Source organism: Ascidiella aspersa, chromosome 9 (assembly GCF_963924565.1).
Source record: "Ascidiella aspersa chromosome 9, kaAscAspe10.2, whole genome shotgun sequence".
Taxonomy (NCBI): domain Eukaryota; kingdom Metazoa; phylum Chordata; class Ascidiacea; order Phlebobranchia; family Ascidiidae; genus Ascidiella; species Ascidiella aspersa.
In genome coordinates this window covers 5,899,066-5,914,199 of record NC_139455.1, presented here as the reverse complement: position 1 = coordinate 5,914,199, position 15,134 = coordinate 5,899,066, and the positions used below count along the sequence as shown (strand labels likewise).

The window sequence follows — 15,134 nt, the reverse complement described above, 5'->3', positions numbered from 1 at the left end:
GTTGTGCAAGGCTGTTGGCTTGGGCCCACCTCCGGAAGTTATAGTACAGGCCTATTGCAAGCAGATTTGCGCGACTAATAAGGCCCGATTAGGCCGCTACAAACGGATTTTGGTTTGGAGTGCGCCGCTGTTAGGCCGCACAAACTGTAATTCTGAGAAATCCTTACCAATAGTACTGCTTGCGGCTGACACTGTCAGTTCCCACCAGAAAATAAGGGTTTGCTAAGACGTTGTTTAATTTAGGTTAACGGAAATCGAAAGTTGCTGCAGGTGAAGTTACCAGTTGAGGTTAGAGCTAGACAGAGCTGAAAAGATCGCAGACTGCGATAAAGCTATCACGTCCGTGTTTCTAAATCGACGTTCTGTCTCTTTTCAGAGCAACATTCCGCTGTATAGTTGTACTGCTTTATTTGTTAAGCTTTTTAAATTGCACTTTGATCTCAGCGACAATATGCGCGTTGTAACATTGAGCGGTGGCAGTCCGTGGGGATTTCGACTGGTCGGTGGCAGCGATTTCCACGCAAGCTTGGCAATATCGAAGGTAAAGTGATGGTAATATTGACTCAGAAGATGGACATTTCCTTAACCTGTGCAGTTCGTAGTTATAATATCGTTTGTATCCTTAAATATGCTGTGTGATAACTGTTTATGTTTTTTCTCTCCTTGTTTAAAATCATTTTGGAAATGTTAGGAAGTTTGCTGCAATACCGAGTGTGTGTGTGCCTATAGTAATGGGTCTAATGCTGTACAACTCAGAAATAACGTATTGTTTTAGGTACAGGCGTGAAACTCAGGTCAACCATTGTCACTTTTTATAACTTATAAACTCGACAAGCATATTATGATAAACTCGACAAGCATATTATGTTGATAAAATCAAACTAGAAACACCTTGCCCGGACTGTGCCGTTTCTTCAAACTGTCCTCAGTGTAAACCACAAATTCGCCTTAACGCGACTGTTGTGAACTATCGACTTATATGGAAAAACTTGGGTGCAGGGTTCGAAATTCACCTGCCCGTTTCGGCCGCGCTTAATTGCGACGTGCGACCTTTCAACAGTATCGTGTTTGTTGACGTTTCTGGCAAAAACAAGCCACCGGCTTTAGCCAACGCTTGCCTGCTGAATTGCTGGAATAAAAGCAGCCCCTAAGTTTTCGTGCGCACTGAAACGCGCATCCGTTTTGTGACGACACAATACTAGGCATTCGAAGCGGTCGCGCTCGACTGAACCCATTGCCTTATTTGGCAAACGGACGGCGACGGCGCTCTCAAATCATCTTAACCTCGTTATTTTCGCTCGTGACGACTTTTAAAACAACAGCGAACGACAAATAGAATGTCGGTCAGTAACGGCCAAGCCGCCGGTGAAATAGAGGGCATGTTGTCGTAAGGCTGATGACTGCTAGCCAAATGGGCTCTATTGTAATTGCAGTACCGTTTTTCAGCCTTGCTTTTATTATACAGGCTTCCTTTTTTTTTATTTATACAGAGGTGGTTGGTACATGGCTTTACCGTTTTACTCCCTGAACTAAAATTGTGCGGTTTAGTGTATTACCACAAAAACAGACGTTGAAATACACCAGTTTCCGCGTCCAGTTATTACCTTTTGCCAATCTGCCTGTTTATTTTAGTAGTTGTAAATCCGAAACACGTCATCATGTAATTTCGATTTTGCAATTTACGCAAAAACTTAAACTTGCAATTCCCAACACCGTAGGCGACGTTTTGATTGAGGTTTAAGATCGCTTTCAATACGACGTCCTTTGCAGTTTTCAGGTGGGCCAAGTCTCTTGCTATTGATAGCGATTTTCGATTGGCGGAAGTGGTGTGAATGGCAGACGACCGCGCACTTGTATCCTGCCATAGCGGCAACAGACGTTATACATGCCACAGCGCCGCAATGTGTCAAGACCAGAGTTTGTCTGCTATCTGTGGCGGTTTCCACTATCCTGTTTGCATAACCACCTAAGAGGGACCCGCTTTTACACATTTAAAGCGACGTTTTGTGACACATATTCACAGTGTACCGAAACACCCATTAAAATAGTGGAGACCGGTTGACCGAGGTTTAAAACCATTTTTTTTTCTTCTAATTTATTATTGATTTCAAATTTGAATGGTGGTTTGTATTCTATCCCACATGCTGCTATTTGGCAAAATGTTTTTTTTGCCTGAAAGAAAAAAAAACAGTTTATCGGAATCTTGATTTTGCATGGTTTACAAAACTCAGATAAATCTGTAAATTTATAGGCTATATATTTAATAAAGTTGTAAGCTCTATTTTAAACATTTGGAACCCGCTGGTTTGAAATAGCTTAGAGATCGAGTTTTACTTGTTAAAATCGAATTTGCTAGAACGGGCGACCTCGGCGTAATGTCAATTATTTACCGTCGCGCTGGGAATGCTGTAGCCACAACTGGGACCGTATTTGTTTGGCAGTTATTTGCCACGTCCTTATTTGGCGTGACGGGAATGCTGCAACAAAATTTACTGGCATACGTCCCGTGCAAAAACGTTACCACCAGGCCGTTGCATTTTGGCTGCAACCGGTGTGCAACATCACGTTAATGTGTGTACACTACGACCTAAAATTGCAATTCCTAGCATTTTTAAAAGTATGTATAAAGACAGGTTTATTGTTTTGTTTTATTACCAGTTTATAAAACAACAAAAGTAACTTTATTTGAGTAATATTTTTGAAGCTGGTTGATATTGCAAACTGACATACATACAGAGCACATTTGAATTTGCACAGCGCAAAAGTTTAACAAGGCCCATAAGCATGTTTGACAAAAAAAAAAAAAAACATGTATGTGCTCTACTTAAAAAAAGTATACATTGTTGCAAATTTTTATTCAACGTTTGCCGTTTTTATCTTAAAAACTGCAAAGATTGGTTTCTGCCACAAAATTCGGAAAGTTTTCAATCTTTAACGTACAACCATCCCTTTTTATGCAACTTTAACCCTAAATAGTTGACCCCCCTTGATGGTTTAACTTGCAATGCAACTTGCAAAGTCAACTTGCAAAGTCAACTTGCAGTGATAGCCTTGTTTACGTTAGATCACGTATAATAGGCTTTAAAGCCTTAACACATAGACATATTACCACCACCACCGAGCTTCAAGCACCTCACGTGAACCGAAGTGACCTCTCATTTAGTTGTTTTTTGAACTCAGGTAACCCCGGGCGGCAAGGCCAGCCAGAAGGGCTTAAAGCCAGGTGATGTCATACAGTCCATTAATGGCGTTGATTCCAGCAACCTTTCGCATCTGGAGGCTCAAAACCACGTTAAGTCGTCCACCTCAGAATTAACCCTCACGATAAAAAGGTGCTAAATAACGTTTTTTGGTCAATATTTGAGGCTGTATTTAATTAGAAGTAGGATAGACGTATTACATTGACAAACTTTGGTGCTTTAAGTATGGTAACGATTAAATGATAGATGAAACTTATTCTAAAGTTTTTATCCAAAGTAAAATACTAAAAGTTTCAAATTTTTGAAGTGAGATGTTTGATAAATTTGCAGTTGATCATATTAGAATTGTGCTCCTATATAATTAAACGCAATTTGCCACTTATTAGGTTTAGTACGCTATATTTCCCCTTTTAAACGATACTTAGCTATCTTTTTACATATTTTTAGTGTTTCCGTAACCGCTAAGAATAGGCGAAATTCATTTTAAAATATGAAATTGTTCTCACCATTACCGAGTGTATTAGCCCCTATTAAGGAAACAGTTCCTCTTTATTACATTCATTCCTTTATAACTTGTTTTAAACCTGTATCGCTTTTTTTCCCGTCGTCGCACTTTTCTAAATTTTCGCGACTCTTCAAACACGTCACACACTTAATTAAATTGACTCCATAACGTCGCATGACGCCCAAGCCTTCGCAAATATCAATACACGAATATATTAAAAATTAGATTAACACTTTGATGAGCACGCCCTGTTTAACAAACTGCTATATTTGGCGGTATTGTTTATGTGAACTAGGAAACACAGTGACCAAAAAAATGCCCCATGTGGTAAACACACGTGTTGCTGGTCTAGAATCCTACCACAACGCACAATATTTGGTTGAGGGTGCGGGTTAGCGTTTTGGGTTAGGGTGGGTCAAGTAATATTAATAAATTATGAATATAATAATATTTGACCCACCCTAACCCAAATATTGTGCGTTGATTTAATGATTGTGGTAGGATTCTAGACCAGCGCCATAGTTACTCCCAATTAAACATGGTCAATGTAACTTATAGTTCATTTTGCAGTGCTGGTGAAGCAAACTCTGCCCCCGCCCCCGTCGCCCCGGCACCCACACAAAACTACTCGTCACCCCCGTCGAGTAACAAACCCTCCACCTTTACCTCGACCGTAACTATTCCCTCCGTAAGTATTGCACCTAAGCTAATTTGTGTGTTTTTTTGCCGCGAGTTAATCTACGCCAGACTAGCACTTTAACTAAGTTAAAGACCAAACGGTCGAATTTTAAAAAATATACTCGTGCTCATTAAGTTTGACCGTTGGGATCGAGTGATTCCGTAGTTTAATTTTTTTTTTTTTACAAAATTAATTTTTTATAACGAACAATCTACCTCATGACACTACTTTATCCAAAATTTACTCGGTTAAAAATAACTTTTGCTTGAAAGAACTTGTCCATTTCATACATCTTGAAAATTAATGTCCGCTATTTAAATTGTATTTGTTACTTGCATAGCCTACTAAGCCTTAACCGTCAAATTAGTTCGGATAAAACATATACACATTCCTATCCTTTTACTTGGAGTTTAAAAGTCTAAAGTTTCGACTTGATCCCAGAAACCATGGCAACCGTCGCAGAACAAAGTCAATCCCCCTCAGGAGAAACGAAACGACGATTTTCTTCCGCCTCCGCCTTCATCCATGCTCCAAAACCAACCTCACACGGTGAGAGAAACATGCTGGAAAATCTGAACCTATTTTCACCAAACTGAAAAAGGACAATTCTATTTGCCAAGCAGTCGTTACGGTTGGCCAGTATGACTTCATAATTATGTGGTTTTAATTAATCAGGGCTGGATTAACCACTAAGCAATATAAGTACGTGCTTATGGCATCCCGGAAAAGGGGACCCCGTGAAACAATTATTGTCGCATTTAAGTTAATATTCGTTCTACCCAAATATTTTTAAGATAACGGATTTAAGGTAAAATATAATATATACAAATGTTTGTTTTAAATTAGTTCAGTTTACTTGTATTTTTACACTGATGATCGCATGAGGTATTGGTGAAACGTCTGTAAACAGAAAAATGTCGATTTTATCGAATAGTTAAGTTTTGTTTTTAGTTCTCATTTCTAATTTTGAATTACACATATATAGAGTGGACCACAATCTTGTAAGTGCTTTGGGCACCTATTAGCGTAAATCCGGTGCTGATATTATGCACACGTGTTTGCAGCCTAGGTTGGGGGAAAACGTTAAGGCTTAAAAGCTAGATTGTTTTAAAAATGAAAGGCGTGCAAATAATATTTTATGAAAGCAGTATTAATTTTTTAAGACTTTGTTATTTTGTATGTATAAAACTAAAGATAGCAATTCAGAAAAAAATGAATTTGGTAAATGTGTCGACCATTCCTAACTTCCGTATAACCCCCCAAAAAACGCAGCCAATTTGTCGTGATATGTCGTTTAAGTTGATTAATTCGGAACTTGTTGTTCCCGTCTAAGTTGTCGATTATAATGCAGCAGACATGTTTTACGAAGCCTGCGTAGCTCGATCAGCAAAACGATGGTGTAATTAAGGCCACAAAAGTGAATTTCACCGCGGGCTATAGTCATCTAATGTTTGCTTGCAATCAATTCGTTGTCATCGGCTAATTTCAGTCGGCCTATAATGAGGCACCACGGTGTTCTTATACTGTAAACGCATTTTGCTTCGTTGGCTCTTTCGCTTTTAAAAGAACGATTATCGTGAAAAAACCTGAACAAAGGTAAACAAATATATTGTAAAAAGGTTTAAAATAAAAATAGTGAAAAGGTTGGAAACAAAATTTGCACCAAGAGCACGCGAAATTCACAAATCCTAAAATCACACTTTTAAGCACCGAAATCTTTTTACGCCCGTTTAACGTTTTGGCAGCCGTGTTTCTATTAATGTTTTGTCGATTTGTAAAGAATGCAGCGAAAATTTACCCAATTTAAAAACGGGCTGGCGGAGGGTAAAACCCAACCCAAATCTTATATCCTGTTTGGTAATTTGAATGAGCAGTTATGCCTTTTGAATTCGTATTTTATATTGTTTAGTATATATATGTTTTACTTTCCCATTAGGCTTAGCTCATTTGACTTTAATTTTATAACTTTCCGACCACCAAGAAGGCCCTATAAAGCAGTGATTCCCAAACTGTGGTACACTAGTGTGCCTCGAGAGATTGTCAAGTGTGTCGCGAAACTTTTTGGTATTCCGGAAAAGAGAGTATTTTATATTACCAATAGGCATACATTCAAGCATTTTAGACTTAAATTCGCAATGTTCATTACAAACTAATAATTTTGAGACATTTACATATAGTTTGTCGTGTGTTAAGGGCGATTATAAAATTACTCTATTGTTGTTCTGGTCAAAGTGTGCCGCAAAATAGTTAAGATTTTTTTAGAGTGCCGCAAGTCAAAAAAGTTGGGAACCACTACCCTAAAGCGTCATCTGTTTTTTTTTTGCCCCAGGCTGCCGCCGACCCTGTACCCATGGATGATTTACCCCCGCCCCCACGCAGCGTCGTAACAGTGCCAGTTTCGAACACGAGCACCACCTCAACACAAGACCTCATATGCGAGGGATGTCGACAGCTTATCAGGTTTGTTGCAAACGTGTCAAGTTTTCGCTGCCTGTTTTCTTATGCGATTTCTCCGTTGTTGTATTGTTTGTGGTAATTTGAACAAGAAGTATCGGAATAACCTTATAGGTCAGTGGTTCGTAACCTTTTTCCTTGCTGCACACCTTTCAAATCACCAACTTATTCTCGCAACCCCTTCTTGAATTGCTTAAATAACAAAACCATTGGCATTGTACTTTATTTTTATACAAGTAACTAAACACAATAACACAATACCAAAATATGAGTTAGTTTTACAGGTAATTGCGCAAAGAAATAAATTACAATAATACATTATTGTGTCTCATTCAGCATCCCCACACTTCTTAGAACAGTTCTCGCACCCCTTATGGGTGTTTTTAAAAAAAGATATTGTTACCCGAAAAATATGTTCAAGTTGCAATACCTAAATGTCTACCCCAAAATTAGAAAAAAATCGTTTTAAAGTACCTTAAAAACCGTTTCAAAGTACCTTAAAAAATCGTTTCAAAATAACTTAAAAAAACGTTTTAAAGTACCTTAAAAATCGTTTCAAAGACCTTGACCCAGTCCTAACCCAACTTACGTACCAGGGGCCCCTACCTCACGGCGCAGGGCAAGAACTGGCACCCGGACGAGTTCGTCTGTTCGTCGCAAAACTGTCGTCGCCCGCTCAAAGACTGCGGCTTCATCGAGGAAGAAGGCGGACGCTACTGCTCCGGATGTTACGAACGCTACTACGCAAAGAGCTGCGGAAAATGCAGGATGAAAATCGTCGGGGTGAGTTTGCCTGCTGCTCTATTTATTTAGCCCAGGTGTTTGGCAGGTGATCCCTTATCCCATCTTTTTCGGCAGAGGTTCAAACTGGGGTCCATGGAACCATTGGGGGTCTATGAACTAGTTTTATGGGGTCCATGAACGCCTAATCGAAATATTAGTGTATATTTAAGAAGTAATTAACATATCAAAGAAAACAGTTTAAAAAACGGTTTTGCACTGAATGTATTAAGACTCCATTTCACTTTCACATTTTTTGGACCGAAATTTGTATTGTGACGTAAATTTATGACGTCATTCCAAAAAAATGTTAAGGGTCCGCGGTAAAAAAGGTTTAAGAATCCCCACCCCTGTAAGGCGACTAACCCATTTGCGCGTGATGTATATTGCAATTGGGTTTAGCGATGTCCAATACTCTGTAGTTTAATCCAATATATTTCGGGGGCAAAGTGCGGCCGTCTTATCGGATACTAAATTACGTCGATTGTATAGTTAAATTCGAAAAAAACTGTTAATGATAACACGTGTTACTGCAATGTTTTCGGAAAAATTAGGATAAAATTTGATTTAACTATGGAAAGTGTATTTATTTTCGACTGTGAATTTATGATTTTTCACTAATTTCGATTCAAGGTAGAATATTTGCCTTTGATCATTAATCGTAGCTGAAATGCATATAGCGGATTGATATGGCACCGTTTTTAGCCTAGGTGTTCTACGATTTTTGCCACTATGACGTGTTATCAGGTGTTGGCTTCACTGTGATAATCCTGCATAGCCCTAATCTGGGTATTTCAATTTTTATTTGACCCAGCTGCCACCTATTATATTCTGAAAGAGAAAAACAAACAAACGGGGTTCTATCATCCAAATCAACATTGTCCCATTTGGTTAAAACAGACACCAGCAAAACTGTATTTGACGGGTAAATCTGCTGTAACTGTTTTGTGAATATTTTTTGACGATACACAACCTATTGTTAATGTAACATGCTAAATTTAAAAGCTACACGCAGAGAATTGCTTTTAATATTTGTACGGGCTTTATTCATGTTTTTAATCTATGAACAATTGAATTGTAGAATTAAACTGAGTTGCAGTTAAATCGTTTTTTGTTTTTTGATTACATCCCACATTGATTGATATCTCACATTGGATGCTTATCAGCATCTATCTCCACATATTACGCATAAACCCAGTCAATTCAATTCGGAAGCTCTGTTACACGCTGGTTTGGGTTTTGTCTTCCATTTCTGATTGCACTTAAAATAACACTGGCCCACGCAATTAAAACCGTTGACGAATGCAGAGAGCACGCGGCCTGCATAGATAGCCATAAGCGCCTCATTAGATTTCGTTATTCGGCCTATACTTGGTTTCTAATTTTTTTCCGCATACGCTTAATTAGTTGTCACCTTTTAAATATTTATCGGCGGATGAAGATATGGATGCTTTTTATTAGGTTCCTATTACTTTATAACTCAGTATTCCTCAACCGTTTTTGTTGCGATCAAATATACTTAGTGAAAGTATTCCAGCGAGGTTTTAGCGACCTAACTAAAAGCATCATAAACGCAAAATTAGCAATGTCTTTTGGAGAAATCTTGCTCAGAACCAATCTTAACAAACCTAATCTTGTAAAAAAGGCGTATCTTTATGGAATCCAAAACCATTGGCAACAGGTTTCTGCTTGTCGATCACTGTTTGTACATAAACTATTCGAATTACGGAACTGACGATTCCAGTATAAGCGAAATACACATTCCTTTGAAAAATGTCGTATCCTGGTTCCCTCGGGTTTTTAAACTTTCAGTTTTATTGTTTAATTTTGTGAACTATTTCAGGCGGCTACCCAACCATATCAAAACGCAACCTGATTGTTGTAACACTTTAATAATAATCGGACATATACGAATAGCAGCTTTAAAGATGCTCAATTGTATTTTCTGTTGCCTTAACAGGAAGTGATGCACGCACTGAGCCAGGACTGGCACGTCAACTGTTTCGTGTGTACTGCTTGTGAGAAACCATTCCGGGACGGCGTATTCCAAATGGAGCACGATAAGCCCTACTGCGTTGCAGGTAAGCTGATGCACCCCGTTGTACTTTACTATTGCGTTGGTATAACTCTTGAAAGCGTTTTGATTTCCTGAAGAGTCGTAAACCTGATTAACGGCCGGGGGAATAGTAATGTCGTGCATGCATAAAGTTGTAAGTTCAGAGAGTTTTACGTTTAAGGCAGAGGTTCTCAACCGGGAAGGTGTGGGGTATTTAACCGTAGCGGGGTTTCGAAGTTTAAGGGCGGATGTTGTAAATCGTATTGCCGTTAGACCCATGACGTTTAGGTAACGAAATTTCCGTACATCTGTGGGGTCAATGCTATTACAACTTGTTTAAAAATCACCTGAAAGTTTGCCAAAATTATGTATTATATTGATTGTAAATTATATCTAGTTAAATTTAAATAGGTCGGGGTTCACGGGAAGAAAAAAGAAACTGAAATCCAATGGTTTTCTCAAAATGATTGGGTCAATTTTAGTAATTTCTGCCCAACATAGTTATGTCATGCCTAGCGTTTTAAGTCATTTATCCCTGGGTTTATGGGTTTATAAATAACAAAAACTCAATATCGATCTTATTTGCAAAGATCAGTTCGCTTCTATTGACTTGCTGACAATACAACATTCAGTAAAAAATCTAAATCCTAAATTCGAGACAGCAGTCTTCATCGCGTTTCCGTCGAACGAATTGTGGAATTTTCACGTGTTTTACCGTCCTCGCACAAACAAGCCGACCTACGAACAAAAAAAATCGGTTTTCGTAAAGTCGAACTTGTGCGATGTTATCTCGCCGAAGGAACGCGTTGTTTTGTGCGTGAAAACGACTTTCTCATTTGCCGCTTCGAGCCCAACAAATATACAGCGAGTCGAACCCGCAAAACCCGATTGCCGTGATATAAGTACGGACTCGATGAATGAGCGCTTGTGTTTTAACATATTGCGATGCCGAAAACAAGGCCTACGAAAGTCACGTATCTAACCGTAGGATAATAAGCAGAAACACACATTAGGTATGATTCCGGTGTGATGTTTTGCCAATCAACAGTCTCGATAATTATTTATCAACGGGAGTACATGAGTCACTGGGCTACGTCACTCGTATATTTGGCTCTTCATTTTTGTCAGAACTTGTTGTCAATGGATGTATTACAAGCTCTGATAGTATTGCCCATTTCATAGATATCACCACCTGTTGGAGAAATCGTTTAAGCTGCCTGTACATAATTGGTGCTAATTAGCCCCATTTCACATTTTTCAACACTTTTTTCTCGGTATAAACTTAGTTCACCTCAATATAGGTAGAACCGTGTAATAATTCCCAACGAATCTTCTTGAAATATATTTTTATTCTTCACATTTTTTGTATAGGTGTTAAAATTAGGTTACAAAAGCCCTGGATAAAACTGACCGAAATAAAAAAAGTTTTTTTTGAATGTTAATAGAAAGCTACATAGACACGGAGGGCAAATTTTACTTCACCAATAGGCATTTACCCACGTTGTAAGAAATACTGTTGACCAGTTAAGTTTAATAAGATATAAAACTTCAATAAAACTTGCCATTAAAAATCTGGTTAACATAAAAAAAAGAGAAAAAAAAAGTAACGTTTAGATTAATTTTCGTAACTTGAAAATTTTTCGTGTTGGAAATTATTTTATTACCATATTTATTTCTTCTTCTTTTTGCAGACTACAACAGGCTGTTCAGCACAATGTGCAAGGGTTGCGGCTTTCCGATTGAGGCTGGAGACCACTACGTTGAAGCAATCAAGGCACAGTGGCACGAGACTTGCTTCACTTGCGCCGTAAGGATTCTGTTTTTTTTCTTCGGGCTCCGCCTGTTCTAGCTTAATTTCCAGTCTGCCTAAATCGAAAAGCCCAATATCGCTTAATGATCTCCAGTAGGTTGTCGCTGCATAACTGTCTCCGCATGGAAACTATTCAAAACTATAGTCTAATAGCAAACTTTTCCACGTGGCTGTAGGCCAATTCGAAGAAAATCCCGATTTGAAGAAAGAATTATGTGGCCTTTTTAAATGATTTCAAATCACTATTTTGCCAACCTTAGCTTGATGTTGGAAAATATTATATGGCTCTTATGAAAATCAGCCAAAAACAATCGGATTTTACGGCCCCATAAGCAGAAAAACTCCCTACCCCTGGATTATACCGTCATTTGAGCTACAGCTATGCAAATTATGGTTACAGGTCTTTCCTAAACCATAGTTTTCTATCATGTTTGCTTTAAATGTGATTGTAACTATCTCAGTTCTTACACCTTTTACATATAATAATTGAAGCGCGAAACGATACAGAAAGAGTGGAAAGTGGATTTGTTATTTGGCTTAAACTGATGTTTGAACTACCTTAATAATTTACCCTGGGTAGGTTTTAATTTCGATTTCCACCAAAATATTAAACGTTCCGTAGACTAATCACAGACAATCAATTTATGTGGGTTCGTATAAAAAATATTTAACGCAACCTTGGTTTCAATTTTGTTTAATTAGGGCACTAAAATTGTTTGTTGTACTCTTATCACTCGCGATGCTGAACAAACGACAAAGTTCACACAAACCCTGCCTTATCGCTGTGTATACCTTATTTTAGTGTACATTATTTAGAGAGGGCCGTTGCTGATAACCCCCTGATAGCTTTTACAGTGCGTCACACTTATAACATATCCATATTCTGCCCTTATTCGAAAAACTTTGGTTCTTTACCTGTTATTAATTAATTTTTAACAGTTCTTTTCCAAGTTTGAATTTGTTTGCCGACTTTACTATTAACAGATATTACTTTTACGTTTTATGAGTTATACGTTTACAACAAGTCATGGTACAATCTTTCATCGTTGTTATCTAGACTTCGACAACTAATTTTTTTTTTAGCTTTTTAGAATTAGAGCATTTCATTTTTTCCAAATTAGATTAGAATTGAAATTAGATTGCTTTGAGCTTTCTCGAATTCGATTTATTTGAATGAGAATTACCGAATTCTTAAAAAATCAAATTTTAACTAGAATTGCATTTAATTATTCACAATCAATTTAATTAAATCGCAAATTATTCTAACAGGAACGTCAGTGGTAAATATGTTTGTGACAGTTTTATGCCTTTTTATGCTTTTCAGACTGTAAAAATTACATACTAGTCGTTACAACCAAAGAGTAGTAATTGAAATTCTTTGTATTGACTGAGAGACTAAAAATGCCGTTGGACAAAGTAAAGTAGCATTTTTTGTAAAATCCGAATTGGATTAGAACTGGAATCAGAGCACACAAACAGTTCACAATTCGACTAGAATTAGTCACATTTTGCTCTAACTCATTGAATTATAAAACTATAGAATTATCTAGTTGTACAATTCTGATTCGAAGTGTTTACTAATTAACCACCTTATATTTTTCCTGTTTTCAATTTTCAACCAGATGATTGCGTTATAATTGTACTTACGTATTTACGCTATGGGGTAGGCACCATGTAATTTAATACGTAATCTTCCAGGTGTGCCATTGCGACTTGAAGAACGCCGGTTTCTTCGCAATCAACGCCAAGCCGGTTTGCTCAAATCACAAGAACGCCAGACTGCCCGCGTAAGGGCGCCCCTGAGCCATCTTGCCGCCAGCAGGGGGCGCTACACGTCATCAGCATCTTCCGGGTTGCGATTTCTATGATTTTTCATCTGTCTTAGACTCGATTCGCTATGGGCCCAAAACGCTATAATGTTTTGTTCGGTGTGATTTCGTCCGCTTTAAGGTACATTCTTGTCGTTTATTAAATGCGGAGTCAGTAATGGAATATATTGGATATGAAAGCACCTTTTCACAATACTTAAAAAAGTATTGTAACTAGCTGTATTTTAAGAACATACTGTAGCTGGCAACATGTGACACGAAAAATCTTTTCATTATCTATCATTTTTGATGTCGTACTATAACCTCTAAGTTTCTTCGATGTTCAAATTTTTCAACCTGCTTTTGCGCAAAGATTTCAACAACTGATAACCGAACTTAGTATTATCAGTAGGCAAATAGGGTTGTCCGATAAGGATGTTCCGATATCGATACTCAAAATTTCGGACGAAACCTTCAGTGGTCCAATCCAATACTAAATGACGTCATTGATAAGCTTAAACGAGCAAAATAGGTTAACTTAAAACCTGTATTACCAGGGTTATTGGGTCTAAATTTGATTTCACGTAAAGTAGTTTAGTTACATCCAGCTGTTTGCCTACTATTTTTTTATAAATAAAATTGGCGGAATCCCTTTAATATTGTGATATGGGATCCGTACCGACACAACCTGGTATGGGACTTGTCCCGTTACTTCCGCTTGGCACCTTTATGATGTGTTTATTTTCCATATTATCAGACATCCCTAATTGTCAGTGTGGTATTTTGCGAAACTCACGCTACACAGAGTCACATTAGCCGCGCCGCATTTTAACAGCGAAATCAAGAAAGCGACTCACATTATGACGTCATTTTGACTGATGACGTAGGGATTTCTTTTTTAACCAGGCTTGCCCGATTTTACTCATATTTGCAGTATGTATACGACGTGCGTTTGCTGTACCGTTTTTAGCCGTTTTTGTTTTGTACACGCTTCAATTCGTTTTCGTGCACATTGTCTTCTCGAGGCTCGCAAATAACACAGGATCTTTAAAATTGTATATTTAATATTAAACTCTTATATAAATCGTATGGGTCAACTTCAGAATCTTGTTGATCAGAAAATCTGATATTTTGTCAATATTTTTATTCTCTGAACAATACTTAATGAGCTTTCACTTTTAACTTTGACATAAAACAAATTTATCGACTTTAAGTTTATTGCGTTTGCTACAGTCTCTTTTTATGTTTTGAACCGACATTTTGTAGATTTATATTTCTGACTAATTTCTGTAGTGGTGTCCGTGCAAATTAGCGTCTTGCCATCCGAAACACTGAACTCGAACTCACGCGAGCGAACCGCTTTTTAATTTGTCAATTATCACCTTCAAACAAAACTCAGAAACGCTTTGCGCACTCACTGGCTTGCCTTTTGTTCAAGCTCTAGCAGCATCTTCGTTTTTTTAACGTTTGGCCAATGTACGTTCAGCCGCTCGCCAGCTTTGATTTACTGTACAAAACTCGCGCCAATCATTGTGAAATCTTACCACTCTTACGCTACTTTATACTTATAGCATGACAAACCAGCAAACGAGAAACAACTACTAACCGCTTTGTAACCTTATTGCTGTGTACATGTGTCATTTTGACTTGTTGAAGCAAATATATTATTGATTTTGGGGGCTGACTTGAAAAGATAATTTAAACTAGGCTTAGTGACTGGTTAAAAGTTAGCTGCTGTTTGACTGCTGTTCTATTTACGTTATAGGTTAAGCTCAGCTTGTGCTGTAAGCTCGTTATTAGAAGCCAGTTGTACTGCACCTAAACTTAGGAAAGGTAAGCTGT

At 37.9% G+C, this 15,134-nt stretch overlaps 1 protein-coding gene across 1 annotated transcript; it reads left to right on the top strand.

Moving 5' to 3' along the window:
* Nucleotides 1–381: 381 nt before the first annotated feature.
* On the top strand, nucleotides 382–14,970 carry LOC146132062 (PDZ and LIM domain protein 7-like). The gene is made up of 9 exons (XM_083396743.1): nucleotides 382–541; nucleotides 3,181–3,332; nucleotides 4,276–4,393; nucleotides 4,826–4,933; nucleotides 6,714–6,844; nucleotides 7,435–7,621; nucleotides 9,579–9,699; nucleotides 11,366–11,481; nucleotides 13,183–14,970. Exons 1-9 carry the CDS (start codon nucleotides 452–454, stop codon nucleotides 13,273–13,275), a joined length of 1,116 nt encoding a protein of 371 aa, XP_083252869.1. The 5' UTR covers nucleotides 382–451; the 3' UTR covers nucleotides 13,276–14,970.
* The last annotated feature ends 164 nt before the right edge of the window (nucleotides 14,971–15,134 follow it).